The sequence below is a fragment of the Malurus melanocephalus genome, unplaced genomic scaffold, assembly GCF_030028575.1.
Source record: "Malurus melanocephalus ecotype Western Australia unplaced genomic scaffold, MMel_1.1 scaffold_233, whole genome shotgun sequence".
In the NCBI taxonomy this organism is placed as follows: Eukaryota; Metazoa; Chordata; class Aves; order Passeriformes; family Maluridae; genus Malurus; species Malurus melanocephalus.
This window is the reverse complement of record NW_026623465.1, coordinates 56,018-79,285: the sequence shown is the minus strand read 5'-3', so window position 1 is coordinate 79,285 and position 23,268 is coordinate 56,018. Positions and strand designations below refer to the sequence as shown.

General features: G+C 42.6%; 1 protein-coding gene across 2 annotated transcripts; it reads left to right on the top strand.

The window, feature by feature from the left end:
• Nucleotides 1-6: 6 nt before the first annotated feature.
• On the top strand, nucleotides 7-23,268 carry RHOA (ras homolog family member A). 2 transcript variants are annotated; one of them, XM_057374780.1, is made up of 5 exons: nucleotides 7-26; nucleotides 16,860-17,017; nucleotides 19,707-19,827; nucleotides 21,063-21,193; nucleotides 22,004-23,268. In XM_057374780.1, the coding sequence occupies exons 2-5, from the start codon at nucleotides 16,862-16,864 to the stop codon at nucleotides 22,175-22,177; spliced, it is 582 nt and encodes a 193-aa protein (XP_057230763.1). In that variant the 5' UTR covers nucleotides 7-26; nucleotides 16,860-16,861; the 3' UTR covers nucleotides 22,178-23,268. The 2 variants fall into 2 exon arrangements, with proteins under 2 accessions (XP_057230763.1, XP_057230761.1); XM_057374778.1 differs by lacking the exon at nucleotides 7-26 and adding an exon at nucleotides 7,197-7,267.

Below are 23,268 nucleotides of genomic sequence, written 5' to 3'. Positions count from 1 at the left end.
GGGAGCCGGACCAGCGCAGGCCGCAGGTACCGCGGGGGACTCCCGGCCGACCGGGGGGCACGGGGGGGGCGGATCGCCGGCTTCTCTTCTCCCCTTCCCCCTTCCCGCCGCCGTCGCCGGGTGGGGCCCGCCCGCCCCCGCCGGGAGCCCGCGGCCTGCGGGCGGGGGCGGCCGGGCCCGGCCGGGCCTCTCTCTGCCACCGCCGCGCACAAAAGGGGAGGGCTGGCGGTGGCGGCCCCTCCGCGAGTTCCCGGGGCCGGTAACGGGGCCTTTTCCGGGCGGCGGGAGCGGGGGAGGGGAGGAAGGGGCGCGGCCCCGGGGCTCCCCTCGCCGGAGCCGCCCGCGCCCCGCCCGGGACCCGGTGCCGCCGCCCGGCCGTGGGCGGTGCGGAGTGAGGCGGAGGCGGCGCTGCCCCCCGGCCCCRCGGGGTGACACGGGCGGCACCGGGGGTGCCCCGGTGAGTGGCAGCTTGTTGTGTGACGTCACCCCCGCCGGGGCCGCGCCCGCCCGCACCGGGGGTAGCACCGGGGCTTGTCCCGGGCCCCCCGCGGCACTCGGGACCGCGCCGGGGCGCCTGCGGMGGGGTTGCCAGGGATCTGTGCGCCGTTGAACTTTTCGCTTGGGGASGAATCGGCCTTTGGAGCGAAGCTGGAAAGTTTGGGCGGTGTTTTTTTGGTGGGGCGGCTGCAGCAGGCCGGGGAAGCGCCGGGGGTGGTTGGACATGACCGGCGGAGTCCTGTGCCGCGACAGCCGTACCTGGGCTGAGAACTGCCCAGTGTTAAACTACACTCTGCAGAAACCTTTTCTGCCAGGAAATCCATTCCTTCGCTGGCAGTTGGAGCTCGAGACTAGTTCAGTTGTGTTTGGTTTTTAAAAATAAGATCCCAAAACTTCTCCCAGAGGTTTGCAGAGTTATTAGTTGTTACAGACGCTCAGGATGAAGTATTGTYCCTAGTCAAATGATACCACAACTACTTTGATATCCCTTTAAGAGGTGTCTGGAATGGGGATTTGTTTGTTTTTAGTTGCTGCCTCATATCCAGCTTTTGTTTCTCTCCTGTTATAGTTCACCTGTTTGTTGCAGGGAACCCTTCAGTGAGCAGTGGTTCCCACCCACCCTTTCTCTGTGTGATACAGGATTTGGAGAAAATGAAACCGTAAGACCTCCCTAGGGAGTGTTAAGTTTGTTGTTGCATTTTTGCCCCCAGAGCTTAGACTAAGTGTCCATTCTGCTATCTGTGTGACTTTGAAATGGCAAACTTCTTCCTGAAGCAAACTCCTATTAATCCTCTTTATCTCAAAAATCTCARAAGTTAATTTGATGTGCCCTAAATGTTGTTTGTGATTCAACATTTGATTCTGTGATGGCTTTGAGGATTTTTTTCCCAGTATGGAAATATGAAGTCTTTCCTTCCCTGAAAAGATTGTTTGTGAAAATATTTGCTTTCTGTTGAAGGGTCTTCTAATACACCTATGTGCTTTTCTCCTGCCTTGTTCTGGGCTTATCCAGGTCTCCAGCCACACAGCACTGGCATTTCTCTTTCAAATACACACAGTCTAATTCTGGCACTGATTTGGACCGAGGCTGCGTGTTTAAAAAAGGAAAAACATTAGCCTTATTTCACTAATTAGTTCACTGGAATGTTTAACAGCATATTCAGCATAAATGTTTGACATAAATTAATTTGAATGGGTGATTTGTATCATTTAACATTAGAATACACAGGGGTTTTTTAAATAATTTTTCAAGACATGAATGCACCTTCACACAAGGGGCAAAATAAATTCAGTCACAGCAGAGCTCAGCTGAGCAGCTGTCATGTTATCCCTCGTCGTTCACCAAGCTCACGCTCTGGCTGAGTGCCACAGCAGCCGAGCGCCAGAGGCGGGGAGATCTCTGAGCCAGGAATTGACAGTAAAAACATCCTAAATGATCTTAACCGCCACCAGGATGTAGGACTGGTGATGATTCTTCAGATAAGCAAATTCCAAATGAAAACATTTTGGAGGGGTCTTGGAAGTATCGTCATCTTTTCTCATTTTTTTGATAGTAACTCTCGCTTTTTCTGGTTTTTACACTTAGTCTGTTTTTGTGTTTAAATTGCCTGAAACACTGCGGGCTCTGCTTTCACACCATGTCTATGGTCTGCTCTGCCCTAGACATTTCTGAYGTTGAACCTACTACCTTTTCATTAGCCAAGTGTACCTTCTCTGCTTCTCTAATATTTTATTCCCTGCTGCTGTGGTATCACCAATAGACTTTCTAAGTCTCTACTCAGACACCATCTTTTACCTTTTATACTAAATCTGGTCTGTCTCGTGTTTTAGCTCTCATGTTCTRATCTGTTGCCTTACAGTGTGTCTTTAAATGCAGTTTTAAATAACATGGAAGAGAAGTGTAATGGGTGAGTTTGAGGAAGTTAGCATGTTGATAAAGTACAGCCAGTGTGCTCTTGAAATCTTAAATTAATCCATGACGAGCTTGTCCCAGTAAAACACATAGTAAGGGTGAAACTCTGTAATACAGAACAGTGCAGTGCAAAATAAATGCACCAAATGACAGCTGAATTTCATTCCCAGGATGCAACTGTGCACCTGYATACACATGAATGCATGATGAAAATCCTGTGCTCCTTGCTTTTTGGTGTAATTCTTCTCCTGCTGTAAGTAGTGGGTAGCTAAATAGAAAGAGGTAGCTGCTTATGCTTATTTGGCTTCGTCTCAAAAACAAGCAAAAATATCCCAAAATACTGTCTGTGGTGCACTGGTTAAGTTACTACTACTTTTAAACCACTGTTCGGTGTCTGGGTGCCTTCTGGTCTTSATGGGATCTCTGTTACTGCCCATTCTGAACTGAATAAAGTACCAAAAGCTTATTGGAGTTGGTAGAGTAACACTTCCTTGTCCATCCTCTCTTCTGTCCTTTTCCTATCACCACTGTGTTTTCATTTGGGAAGGACATTTGAGACTRAAACTTGAACTAAGATATTTATGGACCACTTTTTAATTCAGATATTTGCCATCCACACAACTAACAGCCAGTCCTTCCTAAGTGAATCATCTAATTACACTAATGAGAAGAAGGTTTGCTGTCTTTCTCTGACCACCTTTTATGACCAASGTCCCTTGTAAAAGGAACAGATGGAGAGTCACAAGTATATCCGGTAAAATTGGGCAGTACACCAAATATGAGGTTTTGCTTTCCTCAGGCTCTGACAGTTGTAGGTTTTCTGCTTGCTTTTTTATTGTTCTTTTTTAATCAGAAACAGGGCTCTATTCAGTCTCTTTGCTCAGTTCATGAGCAGTGCTTTGCAACTGTAAATAGTTTTGTCTCACCTGGCTTGAACTGTCACATTTGGAGCAGGTCACTGGTGTGGATGTGTACAAAGGGATTCCTCCTCCTCATCTTCACTGTKTTAAGGAAGGTTGTCTTAGCATGTGTCAGTGGTTTGAAAGAACTAGCAGCTGTTCAAGTACCAGTTATCTCTGTTTGCATTCTTTGCTAACATTTCATTTTTCTTRTATTTTACACCTGGAGGCTCTTTATTCTTCACCTCCCAATCTGCYCTGTTGAAACTGTGTGAAGTGAGAAGGCTGTCTCATGGTGGGATCTTGACTGGRTGTTGACCAAGGGAATTGGCTCATWTTTTGAACCTCAGTCCAAGAGCTGTTTGGAAAGGCTGGGTTCCATGTAAACCACAGCAGAACTAGGCTTTTGCACTTGAAATTGAAAATGTTGTTGGGAGAATTTTAAATTATACTGTGGAATGTTGACAGATGAGAATGAGCTTGCAGTTTGGKATAAAGAAAGTATTAGATATAAGAATACAGCCTTCAGAAAGTTTATGTCATGAAGTTGACCAGAAAAGTAAATAAGAACATGAACTCTGGCAAGTCAAATGAAAAATACAAGGACKTGCCAGAGAGACTCTGAAAAACATCATACTAATAGGAAAAAAAGATTTCCAAGTTCATCAGAAACAAGAAAGGTGCTAGAGTCTGGAGGGCCAATAGATGAAGAAGTGAAAGAAATATTTGATGATGAAGCCATGAGTAGAAAGTTAGATGACAAATGTACATTCCTGTTTCTCGTGTCCAAAGAGGTTCATGTGCCAGATATTCTCTTTATGGKGAACAGGACTCATTGGAAGATCTGTCTCTGCTTGAATTGTCAGCAAAGTAATTTATAGAGCAAAGTGATAAATACAGTTACAAGATGCCAAGACCAGATGGTGCTTGCCCAAGGGTTCCAAAGGAAACTCAGGCCTGAAATGACCGAATTACTAATTACACTGTATAACTTTTAATACCTTGAAGCCACAGGAATAGAAGAGGATTTATGTAGTAGCAGTCCTTAAACATAGTTCAGCAGGATATCACAGTTCAGTGCCTTTTTAAAAAATAAAAGAGAGAAAAGAGGTAACCAGATGGACTAACGACTTCCAGTGGCAAAAAGGCAGTGTTGCTTTTGCAAAGGAAATGGTGCAGCTCATATCTACTGGAGGTTTTGAATGACTCGGGAAGCGCAGAGGAGRGAAGTTTGGGACAAGGGAAGAAGAAGGATCTGTGTTACACCTCTAGTGTTAGCATACTCATAAATGATTAGGTGAGAAAGGTGTTGAGGAGGAAGGGTAGAAAAGACAAGAGMTAGTTAGAAAGAATTGCAGCTTGTCCTTCTGACACTGAGTTACAGGCAGCAAATGCCAAATGAAATCTGTTCCAGATAAATACAAAGCAGGGGGGTAATCTTAATTTGTTTCTGYGCTGATGGGGTGAGAGTTAATTATTGCCGCTTAAAAGGAAGAGCTTGCCATTATTCTGTAAAAATGGAACTTTAGCGTTCRACAGTGATCGTATGAGTTTGTATGAGGGGCTTTGGGAAAGGAATAAAAAAGGAAAGCGAGGATAGCATCATGGCTCYTAGACTCAATACACTGATTGCAGTGGTTGGCACATAGAAAGACGCTTTAAGATACATCGCAACTGAAAAAGCAAAGATGAGGCTAAAAAGAGTGATCAGAGATAAGGAATGGATTCCATACAAGGGATGCCTAAAAAGATTTGAACTCTTCAGYTTGGCAAAGACATGACTGAGCACAGTCTGGTCTAGATCAAAAYCAATGGTGCCTCTCCCTCAGTCTGCACTGAGACCGCAGAATGCGGCGCCACAGAGTGCTYTGAATGACAACGATTTACGTGGCTTCAGAACCAAACAGATGAAATCACAGGAGAAAATACTGTCAAATGGGCTGTTGGGCACAAAGAATAAAAAAAAATAATTACGCTCAAGCTGTCAAAATGGGCTTGCAGAGGTATCAATGCRTTTACTCCTTCTTTTACTCTGTCTAATGTACCTGCATGTGTCAGGCAGTGTTGGGCATGCTGGTTGTTTGATCTGAACCAGTGCAGTTTCAACAGATGTCTTGTGGTGGGAGAAGAGCAGGAAGAAACACAGTGTCAGTTGTGGGTACAAGAAGATGGTTGTCTGAAAGGTTAGTGTTAGGTTTTTTGTGTGTATGTGTTTTGCTGCCAGTRCCTGAAGACAGAGCCACCTTGCCCAAGCAGAGCCTGCCTTGCTCAGCCTGAGGTGCCCCACATCCCTTCTGACATGGAGGAGGTGTCTGGGAAGAGAGGACACCAAGAAAAAACTGGCCCAAATGCAAAGCATTTTGCAGATTACACACGCATGGAAATCCACAGATCTACTATAATTACCTCAATATTAAGCCCTAATCTCATTTTGCGCAAAGTAATCTTGGGACTTGGTATTGCGTAAGAGAAGTACTCTCGTAAGTCGTTGTGCCTACAGATAGCAAARATGGAGTCAGTGGGGGCAAATGAGCAAGAATATTACGTGAGGGGGGAAGGACAGCAATGGCAGCCACAGGTCCTGAGGACAAAATCCTGCTTGCTGTCCCCAAAATCCAAACTTTCCCTTCAGCCTTGAAGAGGGGCTTGCCATGGTAGAGGAAGACAAAGGAGAAGTGCTTGAATTAGTCTTCTTCCCTGGCTTCTGAAATGGTGTTAATTTATTAATTATGTAGCAGTAGGGAGGTAAACAGTATAGGGGTGAATTTTGCAGGTGGTTGGTCAGGAGTACTCTGCTAAGTTGCAGAGTACTAACAAAACAGGATGCACATGGACAATGTTAAGACTGTTTTGCTTGCACATATTGCTGGTTTAGTTTTTAAAAGTTTTGACTTAAACATATCTAAAAAATGTCTTTCAGGAATCTTACAGTATTTTCTCCCTACCAAGTGTTGAATGTGAATTTAATAACCTGGCTTGGAAAGGAAATGAAGGCATCTGTTTTGTTCACACTTAAAAAACAAGAAAGTGTGAAGTGCAAGAAAGCCTTATAGATGAAATAAGAGGAAAAGTAGTAACTGAACATAGAAAACAGAAGCTCAAAATCATGGRAAGTAACTGTGATGAAAAAGGAGCTCAGATGACTATGAAATTATGAATTAAAAAGTTGAAATATGATGAGGCTTTGCCATGTGTCYTGTTGGGAGGCCTGCATACCTTTGCTTTCAAGCTGGCTCATCTCCTGCTCCTTAGGGTCTGAGAGAAGGATCCAGTTGTTTTCTTCCCTGGTAGCATTTCTTCCAGACGGTCCTTTTTCCAGTTCTGCCATGGTTGTTCCTCAAATGGTCGCTGTTGTGTAGCTTAATCATCCGTGTGCCCTGCTCTGAGTCATTTCCAGTTCCTTTATAGCCTTTTGACATGGGGAGAATCACAGCTGCACACATCAGAAAGTGCAGTCATGCGATGGATTCCAACATCATCKTAATGGTTTCTGGTTTGTTCCTTTTCTCCTAGTTCTTAATAATGRAATCTTTAAAGCTGTAGCACTTTGGAGTATTGAGCTTGTGTTTTAAAGGAATTAACTATTTAAACTTTAAATACTGTCCTTGAGTGGCAGTGATCAGCTCCCAGTCCATTATTTCGTGTAGGAAGTTGAATCTGATTTTTACCTTGCATATCACTTCACATTTATCTCTTTCAAATTTTATTGCCTGGGCACAGAGGCTGTTAAAGTTCTGAAATACATCACAGCCAGCCCTTGCCTTTATTACCTGTACATCTTGGCATCATCAGTAAATTTTGTTGTATTGCTGTTTTTCTTCATTTTTCAGGTCATTTATGAATGTTGAGCTGTGCAGATTCCACTGCTGTTTTTTTGAGAACACAGAACATTTCCTTCTGCCTGGTTTCCTATCTTGGCAGTTACTTATCTATACACAGGGAACTTCTGTGTAATCAGGTATTTTGATTATCTCATTAAGTTTAAAAAAAGTTGAACGATACTGCGCACCTAATCTGATCAAATTTGGTAATTGGCACCTCTGTTTTGAAATACATCTTCACTCTAAAGATCTCTGGTCTAAAAGTGGAAGGGCTTTGTGTAATTTTTTTTCCAGATAGCTTTTTACATACTGCTGTAGTTTGAAGTAATGCTAATATGCAAAGAGAAGTAGGACAATCTTAATGATTATAATCCCATCAGACTAAGACATCAATCCCAGGTACAATAATGGAATAAGTAACAAAGCGTTCAGGGAAGAATTAAGGCAATGTCACTCAGCCTGGACTGGGGAAAATAGAAAGAAGTGGTGTTAATTGTTTTAGTTTAGTTCTTAAATGCAGGTGTTCGTCTTAATCTTCAGTTAGCACATGACAGTAATTGCATGTCATTTTCAGGGAGAAACTAAACCAGAGCAAAATCAGTATGGTTCATATTAAATGAACCATATTAAATGAACCAGGGCAGCTGTAAAAGGCAACTGAAGGCTCAAGTGAGTTTGTGTGTAGAGAGAACATGAAGGAGTTGGACTCTGGGACTGTGTTTCTTAGTGGTCACCTGAAGAACTGCAAAATGCCAATAATGAGAAACTTGCAGAAGTGAGGAAGTGACAAGGAAAAATCTCTTGGTAATGCAGAAAATGTAATTGACTRCTGCAGGGAGGAGCATGGTATGGGATTCTGTGTTACTGCTATTTTAATGTCAGGATGGTCTTCACTTAAGTTAATGCACGGGATGAAATGTACYGGGGAATGACCAAGCTGTGGCTTGTTTGCACTTGAAACGCAGCCCAGGGTGTGGTTCTCTGATACTGTGTGAATGGATTTAAGGCTCCTGCTCCTAGAGCCGTGCAGCAGCAGCCCTGGGGCACTTGAAGCTGTGATGGACAATGTGGGGTGCAAAGATACGCAGTGCTGTGCTCTCAAGGGCCCTCCTGGCTGAAGCACTTCACCGTGACACCTCTATTATTTTGTTACTGCTTATGCTGGGAGCAGGCAGTCTCTACTGTCAAAGGTGTAAAGGTAATTAAAAAAAAAACAACAACAACATAACAACCAGTTCTATGTTAGGATGCTTTAGTCTGGAAAGGCTGCTACAGGAGCAGCAGGAAGAGGGTGAGGTGAGGCAAGTTGTTCACTCCCTTTCCATTTCGGACTTAGGAGGCAGTAAAATAAACTAATAGGGACAATCTTGAATTTGAAGGAAGTGGCTTTACACAATGTGTAATTAAGTTGTGGGAACTCCCTCCAACAGGATRCTGTGTGTGCTGGAAGTTTACATGGGTTCAAAGGGAGTCTGGGCAAGCTCATGAAGGGGAAATCTGTTTGAGGTTACCAAATTCATGGGAGCCACATCTGACCCAAAAATCTCCTGAGCAGGAGGCTGGAGAGCATGCTGGGGGAAGCTTCTTGTTCATTTTTCCTCTTCCCCTTCAGTGCAGGAACCCAGTCCTGAGTTTATCTGGAGTGCTAGGCACTGTGGTGGAGACTTAAGTCAATSTACCCATTTCCATGTGTGTAGACCTGTAGTAACAGATGGTCTGTGAGTCTCTAGGTGTAAGTTTAGGTGCAGGAGCAAGTTGGTCCAATGGTCAGTGTGAATGTTGGAGCTGCTTGTGGGACACAGTGCTGGGTGTACAGGTTGCACAGGTCATAGTTTGGGTGTTTTAACTGAAGATAGTCTTTGTGTTCCTAGGAGCACTTGGTAGTGCTGAAGCATAATTTGTGTAAAGTATGGGCAGGTGCTCTGTAGAGGGAATGAGAGCAAAGKGAAATGTTTTGCTCTTTCCTGCGGTGGTTAAAGATCAAGAAAATTTATTAAACTCCAGAGCAATTTTCTTCTCTGAGAGGAAGATGAATTGTGTGTTGTCATACAGGATTTATCCTGAAGAGGAAAGCAAGGGCAAAGGCTGTAATTYGATAGGATGAATCCTACTTTGAGACTTCACATGATATCTCGGATTAGACGTACTGTGTCCGCATGACACTCAACACGGATCTAGTGCTGACGGCTGATTCAGGTTTCCTCCAGAGCATTGCTCTGTAGGCTTTAYACTGTATGGGGAATCTCCTGTCCCATCACAGCCATTGCAGAAAAACATGAGCACTGTGTCCTTAGCAAAGATGTGCTGTATGCCCATGCCTATTAAACACCTGTTTTGTACTTTTGGATAACTCTTAATGACTGTATAAAATTAATCAGTCATTAAGGGTTCACTGGGGCTGGCAACCAATGTTGCTAAGACCTAATGCAGTTAAGCTTACCCTGTTCCCTGTTCTGGTGAYGTGGTACAAAGAGGCTTGAGCTAGTTATTTGTGGAGTTAGCTGAGATCTGGGGAGGTTTATTAGCTGGGAGTGAACACAGCTACACTGCTCCTGATTTAAAGCTAGCTCTGGAAATGTACAGTTCTGYTTGCAAGGCACTTTTTCCAAACTAGTAAAACTTGCCAGACTTGAGCCTGGTTGACAGAGGCTGAATGAACTGTTATCAGAAAGCTGAACACACAGATTGCCTTGTCCAAAGACCTCCCCAAAGGACCTGTGTTCAGTGTTTAATCCCATTGAATACTATGCTGACCTTCTGTGTCAGTTTTTCAATTGTACTTCAATCTTAAAACAGAAAATTTCCATTTCTCTGTGGATTAAATTTAATGTACAACATCAGTAGCCTGCCCTGTGCTTTGCCAGCTTTGGAACTTTTTTAAGTGTTAGATTTCATATGTAACCCTCCCAAAAAACCCCAGCAGATAGCTTTTTCTCACCAACTGCTCCCACATAGTGYTGTAGTTAGAAATAGTCCATTTTGCAGTACTGTCAAACTGCTTTATGTACTGGCTGCAGTAAGGAATAAATATAGCTGTTTTTCAAAGGCCTTGTTAGCAACACATTAAATAATGTGGCTTTTTTGTTTGAGTGTAAGTGTTCATGGGCAAACTTGCACAGAATTMAGAAAACCTCAATCATTACAATGAAATGTGTTGACTGTCTCCTTGATAGAGGTGACTACATTCATGGTTTTAGTTTTATTCCGATGGCCTGSAATTGAACTGAGCTTCCACCCCAGTAGTGATTGATTTCAGGTCGTTCATGGTGTCAAAAGAGCAGAWCAGTCTGAGCTCAGAGAGCATCTGGCTTTGCTGTCAGGGTGGCTGTACATATGAGTTCAGACAATAAGTGATTACTTCAAGCATGTTTTGGGGAATGTACTTCTTCCAGCATCTTTTAGGAACCCTGTAGCAAAACATGGGTTGTATCTGTCTCCTTTATGTGATTGAGCCACATTTTTTCCTTAATTTTTTTCTTACTTTTAATACAGTCCCAAGCCTGCTTGCTTCCCAGTTTGCAGCTTCTCTGAGAGGTGAATTGGGGTCATGGTTTCTTTGACTTCACAACTGTTGCTGTATAAGAGCAGGTCCATCCTGTGTTGGTTATCTGGGGGAAAATGGCACGATAGCACACATAGACCTACCTAYGCTGAAGGAAGCTGATTTACGATAGCAGGATTGGCATTGCTGCAGCAAGCTGCAGTGTTTCTTATGTTTGTTTATGTATGCTTTCACAAATGAGAATGACCAGCAGGAAAAGATTACAGAATATGTAGTTGCTGACATTTTCCATTGGGACTTTAGTGGAGGAGAAGATTGAAATGCTTGCCTGCTGTTGGGAGATGTGGGAATCCTGCATTCTGCTCTAGAGGAGCAGTTACATTTTTCTGCCATCCTCCTCTTCRTCTGTTTGCCTGCCCCCTCCCCATTTCCTGGTCATGGTCTTTGGAACACTTCACCCACTCAGATGCTCTGTGTTCAGCCTCTTTCTTCACAGTTCTACACAGCTGCCCTAAAATCAGACCTATTTGCTTCTGGGCTGATCAACTTTGGACTCCAAACTGCTTTGCCACTTCTCTGTTTTGATGCCAGACCTTGCTTGATGGCCCAAAGAAAACTGCGGGACAAGCCTGCTCATTCTCTCTCCTTCTCTGGAGTCTTTGGGAAAACTCTTTCTTCCTTCCCCTCGATGAGTATATTTTAAGGATAAATGCAGATAYTGAGGCAGAGGCATTTGAGGGACTGGAACAGTCAATTCTCCCCTGTGGTAGGTAGAGGGCAGGGCCTCACTGGTCCGGGTGGGGGACACTTCAGCAGGGTTTCCTCTTCTGGTCCCTCAGACTGGCTCTTGTTCTCTTGCTGCCCAGGGCAGGGCTGAYTGAATGAAGGGGAAATGAAGCAAGTGAGAAGAGTGCCAGGCTGTAATTCGCTCAGCATCAAACTGCTTCAGTGCTGTGTGGAGGAGTCAGCAGCCAGGCAGTCTTTCTAAGATTTCAAAACCTTTACCTTCCAACATTTTGGTTTTAAGGACTTCAGCAAGATTAGGTGGGAAAGGATTTAAGGATGTTTCCTCACCTCAGAGTACTTACTGCGTACTGAAGTGCTTCTACTGAGTTCTTGCTGATAGACAATAATCCAGGAGTTACATTTTTTTATGAAATTGTACATTATGCAAAGGATCTGCCTGCATAGCATAGCAGGCAGCATAGGGTTACTAGTAGTTAGTTGGTAATTGAAATGAAATACGGTTGTGATACCTATGTGATGGKAAAGGGCTGTTTCTTCCATCAATTACTTTCTCCAGGATGAGATCCAGASTGAGACAGACAAACCTGGTGTGTTTTTTGCTAGTTTATCCAACTTCAGAATGTCAACAGTGTGTCCACAATCCTCGCTCATGCTGTGTGGCCTTGGGACCTGCAGGAGAGGAGGCACTGGAAAAATTTTTCCTTGGAAAAATAAATAGCATGCTGAAGTAGCAAATTCCCTTGCAGTAAACAGTAATACTTTGGGGGAGTATGTTTAAAACATGGGAAAAAATATTTTCCCCATTTCTAATTCTTCTGGAGTATTTGGTGGATTCCTTTAACAAGCAGGGCTTTATGCTGCAGGAGTCTTGGAGCGTCACTGCACTTAGAAACAACAGCCTCCTGTAACAAGGATATTAGTGTGGCAGCTCGGCAAACAGGAGCTCCTTGTGTTGTAACCTCCTGTGATGTTAGTGGGATTGAGTAAATGATGTCTAAAGCTCCTGTAATACCTGTGAAAGACACTGGCCTAGGCTGAGGAAATGTCATAATTGAATCTCTTCCATTCGGATGAGTCACTTGAGTCATGTTGTGAGAGTTTCCACTTTGAATCTAGCAGACTAGCTGGTTTTGAGAATCCTATAAATTCAAAGGTGGGAGGAATGGTTCGTTTTAGAGTAGGAAAAATTGTGGTTCTGTTGCTTTGCTGCAGAAGACAGCACAGATTCTCCTAGAAGATCACTGCAGCTATTCTGCTGCACTAATTGGGATAAAATATTTCTTGCTCGGTGTTCTGCGTGCATCATCAGTGATGCAGTTCCAGCAGCTTTCTGGGTTTATTGGRCTCTCCTTGCTGTGTGTGTTGTGTAAAAGGATGAATGTGTAGTACTTGTGTTCAGTTACAGCGAGGTAGTAGCATCTTGAATTTGGTCTGTTATGCCCTCTTAGGTAATTCATAGAGGTTTTTTATCTCTAAATGTAGACACGTACTCGCTGGTGAAAAGCTGTGGTGCAGCAAATACTAAATTGTGTGTAATGTGCATCTTAAATKAAACTCTTTAGGTCCGCAAAGTGCTTTGATTCCCACATACTGCTGGTAYAAATTTGATGTATTTCCATGTTTCAGAATACTTGCTTAAGAAAACCAGAGCATGTCAAAATGCAGCAGAAATACCCRACTGCTGTGAATGCTGTTAGTGTTGTTCTTGTGACATGCACCACTAAGATGTAGCTCCATTCTAACAATCCATTTTTTTCTCTATTGTGTTACCAAGATGTTGCTTTTYTGAGTCTTTGCCAGACCTGACAACCCCTTACAGCTGCCCACTGGAGCAGAATGTATTTATTTTATCTAAAAACAACTAGCTGAAAGATGCTGATCTGTACACTGAATCCTCAGAATTAGGAAGTTTTCAAGGTTGGATGAGGCTTTGAGCAACCTGGTCTGGTGGAAGGTGTCYRTGCCCATGGCAGGGGATTACAATGRTRTGATCTTGAAGGTCCCTTCCAAGGCAAACCATTCTATGGTTCATTGATAATGATAAGTAGAAATAAGTGTTTGTGATATTTGGTGACTTCCTTCTGAGGTGGATGGAGGTGTCTGTCTMATGATCAGAGCTGACATCCTGGGACATCTGTGTCTACCCATCATTTATAATCTGAGCTGCTTCTGAAAATCGGAGATTGTAAGTGGTGTTCCTTGCATCCTGAATTGAATTTTATATAACATGCTTGTTCCAGAAGGAATTATTCTATGGTGATGCTGTGGAAGGTGAAACTAAACTAAAAAATAAGAGGATGCCATAGGTCACCAAAACAAAAAGATAAATGTGTTGAGGCTTTTTGTAACGGTCCAGAAGGATCCTCTAGAGTTTGATGATGAGGGAATTTTAGTTCCCTGGATTTTCAATGTGCTAGATAGAAGGGACTGTTCGGCAGGTTTGATCTGTCCTGTACAAAACTCTGTGTGCTGGGGAGAGCCTCATGGGGTGGGTCCTGAGCAGTGGGAAGGAAGTGGTTGAGCACACACTGCTGAAGGGCATATTGGGTCCAAATCATGTCAACACATTTCAGAAGACATTCAGGCAGAAAGTTTCATCATGGGCTTTTCTCAGGAAAAAGATRCTGAGGAGGTAAAGCTTCTGAAATAATTTTTGTATCTATCCATACATTTTTCAAGCTTTTTTTTTAGGGAAAGATTTGTAGCAAGGTCTACATTAAATGATGGGTTTGGGGTTTTTTTTACACAGCTGTAGTTTCCTTGTAGACCTTAGGCATAAGTATGTAGAAGGCCAAAGCATAAAATTTAACTGGCAAAGAAATCTTAAAAAATAATCTGAGTGACAGAAGTGTTTAGAGGAAGATAAAGGAAGAATTGATCTGATAATCCATTGAAAAATACAGTTATCCATGGGTGATACCAAAAGGTCACCTACCCTGGGTGCTGTTGCAGCTCAAGGGATCATGGGCCAGTCCCAGGTGCTAGSGCAGAAGGGAGAAGGAGGGAGGGTAGCAAGGAAGGACAGGTGATCCCATTTCATCAGCCACCTACTGTGTCTCCAGGGCGGTTTCATCAATGGCCTAAATAATTATCTGGGAATCATTACTATTAAACTTGCATCTGACAGACTGTGATTAAGCTGGAGGACAGAGCTGGAACCTGAAGGTAGAATAAAACCTCAGTGGAAGGATAAATAAGAGCCTGGCAGTGTATATTCATCTGTGTAAAGAGAGAGCTATTCACTGTATAGCCTTCTGAATGAAAAAAAAGTCTGGGAGTTATCAGGAATTAAAAGCTGACTATCAACAGTGTTGTCTTCTGGGGAGGGAAAGAAGAAAGRAAAAGACGCATAATTCCAGATTGGTGTTTAAGCAGCAGGGTATCCGAGAAGATCAATGAAATAATCCTTCAGCTCTGGGCATTGTTCACAGAGCCCTAGGAGAGCTACTGGATTCAGCTTCTGGGCTCCACGYTTTGGTAAATTTGTGCCAATTGGACTCTGCCCAGAAGGGAGCARTGGGCAAGTCTAGGAAATATGATTTACAGAGAAGGCTTGAATAAACTGGCATTGGTTTTTGCCTGAAGAGAAGATTAAATGAAGGCATGTATTCTCAATTGGGGAAAGAAAATAATCTATTTTCTTAGGGCCATGAAAAACAGCATAAACAGTAGTGGGCTTATATTACATCAAAGAAGGGCAAGGCTACACATTGAAGGAAGTTTTCTTGTAGTAAGTATTGTGGAGCACAACAGTAGGTGACTTCAGAGGTTTTGTAGGACTTGAAGGGCAGATTAGGCAAAACTGACATTAAATAGAAGCTCTAAGTAGTTGATCTTGATTGTAGAGGACAGATAATTTCCAGTTCTGTAAAATTCAAATACTACCATTGCTAGAAAGTATTCGAAACCATCTAAAACTATGGAAAGAAAACTTTTGTAGGGCTTGGATAATTTAAAACCTTCCACAAATGTAAAAATAACCCCAAATCTCTAAGGTAAATAACTTGTGYATATATATATTCACAAGGTGAAGGAAACTCACTAGAATTTGATCACTTGAGCAGTGGTGTCTGACAAGGCTGTCCTTGAACCCTTGCTGCTTGATGGGTTGAAATGTCCTCCTCTGTACCTGGAGCAGAATTACAGAATTTCTGTAATTCTTCTTCTTCACCACCTAACAGTACCAAAGGTTGCTTTTAGATGGTAGTTTTACCTTTTTACTTAATTTCATGAAGCAAGAGAAGAGGTGAAAAGGATAAAATGTTTTTGCTGTGTCCTTTAAATCTTTCCTGTGCTTCTTTGAGGCCTTCTCCTTTTGCCAGCAGCCCTGGTCATCCTTGTAGAACTTTGTTCTGGGTTTGTCATGGCAAAAGTTAACTCATCTGGGTGCTCCCTCTGTGATATTTTGGTCATGCAGTCATATGTATTGTGGTGGCGTTGCTGTTTGCTCCATTTTCAGGAAGCTTCATGGGATGACTAAGCAGCTTCCCGTGGAGTGTCTCTGTTATGGAGAAGAAAGTCGTTAYAGTTCTGTCCTCATTGCACTCCCTTGTAGCCAGGTCACTTCCTAAATCTCTGGCTTGTTCCTGCATTGGTCACAAATAAATGCCTGGAGAAAAGAGAGCAGGCACGTATATAGTGCTGATTTTGTTTGCTTTGCCAGATCCAAAACAACCGTCTCCATCAGCGCCGCCCTGACTCCAGGCTTTCCTTAAACCTGCCTTTGTACTGTCTTTTTGAGGACACAGTTGCTTATGAGTAAGCCATGGATTTGTATAGTCCTGGTACAGATCAATACATTGCACAGCAGAGATCTGTGTGGARCACCTCAATGGTCCCCCCTTCACTTACTGCAAGCTGACATCAGGCTCTATTAACCTGGCTGCAGTGATGCCCAGGCAAGCAGGTTGAGGGGTGAGATATGTTCTGCCCAAATCCTTTGCAGAGTGGTGGTTGTAATCTGAGGAACTGGGTACCCTGAGATCCTTCTGTCCGTGCTCTGACATGGTGGCACAYGCTCCTCAGTGCAGCTGACTGGCACTTTGTAGCTAAGACAATTCAGTGTGGTAAGAACATGTTACTGCTCTTAAATTGAAGCATCTTGCATATGATTACCTGGAATGCACTTCTGAGAGGGTGCCCTGGGACAGTGCTGCTCATTCACTCATTATCTCTGGGTGCTCCTGTCTCAGCCTTTAGAACAAATYAGTAAATACTAAACCTGGCCCATCTCCTTTCCTTACTATTATTTTTGGACCTAGTAAGCTCAGCAGTGTGTTGGTAAGTGCTGGGGAGTGTTTTTTTCTTAAAAGGGTGGCAATCTGAACCCAGCCAAGTCCAGATATCTGTCTGTCACTCTAATAGACATGTAGGCTTAATTTGAAAGTTCTTATTCATTGAAGACTCGGGTTATTAATATTATTAGCATCTCGATTAAAAGCTGTAGCAGTTGAATTAACAAGTTCTTGTTTGTTTTTCAGCTATGGCAGCCATTCGAAAAAAGCTGGTTATAGTGGGAGATGGTGCCTGTGGAAAGACCTGTCTGCTGATTGTATTTAGCAAAGACCAGTTCCCTGAAGTGTACGTTCCCACTGTCTTTGAAAATTACGTAGCAGATATTGAAGTGGATGGAAAGCAGGTATGTGAACCCTTCTCCAGTAGCCAGAATGAATTAATGTTTGTTCAGAATCGCATGGGCACCTCTACACTTCTCTAATACATGGTTAGCAAATGCACTTAGTGCTTACGTTATGAATATATTTTTAAATATTAAGTGTGTTACTGTGAAAAAAAATACTGGCCTTGCTAGAATGTGCTCTTACCCAGTGTTCGTTTAACAAGGTGCTTCTAATCTTTCACAAGCTGAGGTACTAAAAGCTATGCTGTCAGTCTGAGCAGAATGTTGAAGCAGGTGGGAGGGGATGGAGCAATGCAAAGAAAYGCTGAGGTCATGGGGCTACTGGTCTTTGGAATGGAAATCCTGCTTTGGTAGGGACCTGGTGTTGTAATTAACAAAGACTAATTCCTGGAGARGTTTTATTTCATACCCACTCCTGGCAACATGGAGGATCCTTCTGCGAACAGATGATAAACAGGTTATAAAAGGGGCCTGATTTTTGTAGTGTGTATCAGCATCATCTGTCCTGCTTGTCTGAAGGAACACAATTCTTCTAAGCCAGGTGTAGCCACAGCTCACTGAACTTCATCTTTAATTTGTACTTTAGTAAATTAATCATTAAAATACTTCATTTTAGTTTTAAGTATTTCAGTCAGTTTTTAATGTGGGACATCTTGGGTCCTTTTGTTTACCAGACAAGCAGACGTGCCAGACACCTGCTCCAAGAGGCAGCTGTGGGCTGCTCTCTGATCCCTGCTAAGTTGCCTTCTGCACTTCTGTTAGCCAGGTTCTGGGTGGTGTGCAAAATTGTCACTTTCCAGGATACTCCAGAAACACACAAAGCAGAAACTTTGCACCTTGAAAGCTCATCTGTTTACGAACCCTCTCAGGCAGCCATGGTCTGTATCTATTTGGGTACTGTAACCACACAGAGCTGACTTGGTGCTGTGGGACTGCACGTCMGGCATGTGGCAGGTTTTGACACTGGTGCTGCTGAGCTTCCCTGTTTTGTCCCTGGCTGTGACATTGTCTTTGCTCTGGGTTCAGGTACAGCCAGAACATTTTTCAGTCCATTCTAGTTCAGGTTCAGTGATCCGATGGATTGAAATCGCTCACTTTCAATCCTGATTGGAGAAAAAGAAGTTTTTGAGCTAGTTTTGGAGTTCATGTTAAATTTGATTTCCTRCTGGTCCAGGGGTGGGTTTATTTGTGAGTTTAGTCATGATAGTTCATGCTATTTGAGTCTAAAAAGAGCTTTTCTCTCCCATAATGTGAATCAGTAAAAGAAAATTTGCTTTTAGACTAATATTAGAACATGTTTTCCCCCCAAGCGATGGGTTCTGCAGTTTCTGTAYTGTATCTTAAACTCTAAGGATTGTTGTTTGAAATATGTACAATATCCATCTCTTATCACCAAGTCCARCTTCCTCATTCTCTTCTGCCTGAATCTTTGCATCTCTGAATGAGTGAACAGGGAGTCATCCCCTGTCAGCTATATGCAGCCAGTAGCTAAAGAAACACACCACAAGCAGCTTGAGCAGTATCAGCTGATTTTATTTTTGTAACTAGAGGATATAATTTACCTAAGCTCTTGGTCTTCACAAAATTTTATTACAAAAGTTTGTAGAGCAGTGCTTAAGCCTCTTCTGCTTGACAGCCACTTACCTCTATTTTCTTAGAAAAGCGTTACCCTGAATGTCCAGAAGTCACATGAAGGCAAAGAGGTGATGGTAGGAGATGGTTTTAGGAGTTGATTCCAGTGTCATGTGAGGGAACTGTCAACAGACATCTTTGTAAAAATGTGAACATTTGCCACAGAATTCACATTTGCAACTGCAGAGGTGACTCCGAGAGGAGGAGTATTCCTGACTGAAATACAGGAGACTATTTTTATATATGTATGCAACTTAAGGCTTTGTCCCTTCACATTTTAAACAAACAGTTACATTGCACATGCAGGCTCAGATTTGGGTTCTGGTTCAGCCCATCTGTCTCCATCTGAGCTGCTGTGGACTTTTTTTCCTGGAATTTTTGAAAGTAAGAGTTTAAAGAAGAAGGAACCCACTCTATTGTGAAGGCAGACTCATCAGAGAATCTAAATCAAGAGTATACCTAAAGAGCTTGATTACAGTTTTCAAAGTTCTTTGTTTTAAATGTTGGCTATTCCTTCTGCAGTTTTAAGTAGTCCTGTTGGGGTGTTCTCCTCTAGCTCCAGCAGAAGGAGAAATATTGAGAACTTTAAGTACTTTATTTGCTTCTTAGTAACTAGAAGCTTTACACACAAATCAGTTTTGTATTTCTTAGTCAGCTCAGGTTCTAGCAGTAAACCCACTGAAAATGTACATGATCCTAAAAAGCAAATGCTTTGCCCACTTTGACTGAAAACTGGCATTTCTGGGATGCTTGTCAGCCCTTTAGAGCTGATTCCCTTCAATTGTTCTGTCTTGCTTTTCTGCTTGTAGCTTTTATGTCCTTTTAGAGAGTGGAGAGTGGTTAGAGGTATAAAGAAAWGACTCATAAGCAGCAATAAGTTGATTTTTGGCATTACAGAATGTAAAATTCTTAATAGTTCTCCATCAAAGGAGAACTTGTAGTCTCTTCCTTTTTGAGTGCTATTGATTGAAATATTTTATTCACCCCTGCTGAGTTTCTGTCCTCTGAATCAGAACTTCCCTGGTGATCTGACTAACTCCTTACCTTCATTTTGCAGGTTGAGTTGGCTTTGTGGGATACAGCAGGACAGGAAGAYTACGATCGACTTAGACCGCTTTCCTATCCAGATACTGATGTTATACTTATGTGTTTTTCAATTGATAGTCCTGATAGTTTAGGTGAGTAGATCACCAACTGAATCAGAAACACTTCTCTATATCAATATATTCCCCTTGAAAATTGCACAGTAGAATACATTTTCCCTTAGGAGCTTTCCTAGTTTCAGAATTGGTGCTTGTATGAGTGTATAGTTTTCAGACATTGAGTCCTCCAGCAATGCCAAACATCATAAGAGCTGTGGCAGCCCCCTGCATTTGCTCAGATTGTAAAAGTTCCCTCTCCTCCCTTCCTGTTCACCAGTATCTGGGTGCCAGGGTCCCTGGGAACAGTGGACTGCCAGACAGCTTTTCAGGTATGCAGCATCTAGAGGCCAGCACACCTGAGCACTCCAGGTGCAGCTGCAGAATCARTGTTTTGGGTGTAGTGCAAAAACTGGCTTCAAAGTCCTTGTTGAAGTTGTTCTTTCAAGCAAGAAAATATACCATAATGGAGAATAGTGAATGTCTCTTCAAAAACTGAAAGGAATTTCATGAAGATAAAAGGGGGTTTATGCAGCCTGCAGGTACATCCACTGGTGAATCTCAAATGTCTGAGAGCTTCTGAAAGCAAAGCCAGATGTTTTAGGCTATTCAGTGCTTCCTGTTACATAGACTTTGTCAAGGTTTTSCTTTCAAAAGTCCTCAAGTCCTCCTTTCACTAAAAAGATAAAGTCGTGGCACGTGAGGAGGAAGTTTCTTGTATATGGGAACAAATTCATTTGCTGCATGTAGAGAAAAATGGCAGATTGGAAATTACTTACCCCAAGCCTTTGTTTCAATGTGTCTGTAATTAGTATGTTGAACATCTCTGCTCCAGTAAGGGGAGAGCTGAGAGGGGTTGTTTGGTGTTACTTTATATAAAGAAGTGAGATTAAAACTTAGGTTTCAGTGCTGTGCCCATCACTAGCTTCTGGAGATTATAAAAATGCTTCTCTTGAAGCAAAATTTTCCACAACTTTCTACTCCAGATTTCTGCATGCTGTTCTTCAAAGTCCCATATTCTAACTCTTGTCAAGTACCTACTGAGAGAAGCCAGCATTTACATGTCCTTCAGCCTTCAAAGTACCATGGACAGGCTTGTCTTTTTTTGATAACACCACAACAGGTCTGTTTGCTTCCTTATGAAGTGTAGAAAAAAARGCATCAGTGTGGATTATCAAGCTACAATCACATAGGCAGTGGGCAAAAGCTTTATGATAAAACTGTCCCCAGATGTGGAGTTTTGTACAGTCATACCTCTATTTATTTATTTTCAGAAAACATCCCAGAGAAGTGGACCCCAGAGGTGAAGCATTTCTGCCCCAACGTGCCTATCATCTTGGTAGGAAACAAGAAGGACCTGAGGAATGACGAGCACACAAGACGAGAACTGGCCAAAATGAAGCAGGCAGGTTCCTTTCAGAGTCTTACAATAAATAGCAGAAGTGTGTGGTGGTGGTAGCAGAGCATTAAACRGGCACCCACAGCTGGCTGCCTGTTTCTTTGGGCTGTGTGATCAACAGACAGCCTTTAACTGAGTGGACGTTCTCATATTTGGAGATTTAGTTCTAGAAAAAGGTATCCTCAACCATGAAAACGGCTGTATTGGGTTACTTACAGTCAGCTGCTCTCTGTGCTGGAGAGACAGATCCTTGAGGTAGAAAAGAATTGATTAGCACACCTGTGCATGCACTCTGGAGCTGTTTTTTTTGTTTGGTGTGTTCAGGATGTGAAAGCAAACACTTTTATTGGTGGGTGTTCTGAGGTGATAACCACAGGTGCTGTAGCTCATTCCTGAGCCTATCACCAGGTTTCATTTTCAGATTGAGCTTGAAACCCCCAGCTTGGGTATGATACTGCAGATACTGCTCTGCTGTCCCAGAATTTTTGCACCTGTAGCATAATATCTGRGGGTTTTATGCAAAGAGTGAGGCATTGATTTGGGGATTTGTTCATAGGCTTTTTTGCAGTGGTAGCAAAGAATTGCCATAAATGTTTCATCAGAAATAGGTAATCACTTGCTCAAGTTCCAAAAAGTCTTGCAGCCTTCAAGTTCAGGGATGTCAGAAATTACGTCTGGCATTGGATTTTTAACTAACCAAGTCATTATGTGCACTTAATCCAGAAAATGCTTTGCATTTGTTGGCAAGCTGGGTGGGAAGGGGAAGAGCAGTGTGGCTTTGGGTTGTTCTCACGTGTTGCATTTGTGCTGTTCCAGGAGCCTGTCAAACCCGAGGAAGGCCGGGATATGGCAAACCGCATTGGTGCATTCGGGTACATGGAGTGTTCGGCAAAGACCAAAGACGGTGTGAGGGAGGTGTTTGAAATGGCCACTAGAGCTGCTTTGCAAGCCCGGCGTGGCAAGAAAAAGTCCGGGTGCCTTCTCTTATAAAGCGTGGCCAGAGGAAGATGGCCAAAGCAGCACCCTGCACTTGAGTAATTTTGAAGTGCTGTTTATTAATCTTAGTGTATGATTACTGGCCTTTTTCATTATCTATAATTTACTTAAGAGATTTAAAAATCGAGTCATCTTGCTACCAGTATTTAGAAGCCAACCATGATTTTTATAACAATCTGCATCAAATTCATCTGTGCACCAAGGTTAACCTCAACATTCCTCTAACAAACCTTTTCTGCACTCACAGGATATGCCAGGCGCTAATTGAAGACAATTCTCTATCTTCTTTCTTCTCTCTAGAAAGAGAAAAAGCTGTCAACACAGAGGATTGGTCTGTAACTACTTTATAACTAACGTCCTATTCTAATTGAGTACAACCGTTACATGGCTGTATGGAATCGAGCGTAGCTTCAGTGCTATCACATTTAGGAAGATCTGATTTTCATGGCTTGGTGGTGTAAAACATTAGTTTGAAAATGTGATCACTCTGAAATGACCAAGTCCCATTCAGCTAACGAAAAGTGAGGGTTCTGTGGTTTCATGTTAGTTACCTTTTAGTTACTGTGTAATTAGTGCCAGTTTAAATGTATGTTACCAAAAATAAATCTATTTACCCCAGCTTAGATGTAGTATTTTTTGTATAATTGGATTTCCTAATACTGTTACTTGTAACCTCTGCGTTAAGGTGTTCTGGGTTTTTTAAGAAACTGTATTTGAAAATAAAGTCCGATGGAAAGCAGCTGATCCTCTTCCCCTGTTCATTTGTAAGAGTCTGACCCATTTGAATGACTTGAGTGGTCTGCACACCCAGGAGGAGTTTTTTCCATGACGTGCTGTAGGGATGAGAAAAGACAGCCTGCTCACACTCAAAGCTTCTGAACTGTTCAGTTGCCTTAAATTCATTGCTGGACCCAGTTTCAAAACTTTAAGAAAAAAAGAAACTTTTTGTGTAAGTTTGGTTACCATGTAGTGATCAGACTCCTAACCTGTGAACTTCTTGCTGTTCTGCAGCCAACTAAACTCTTTCTGTATTTTCATTTTTCCAAGAACTAATAGAATAAAGGCAGTTTTCTAAGCTCCCTGTA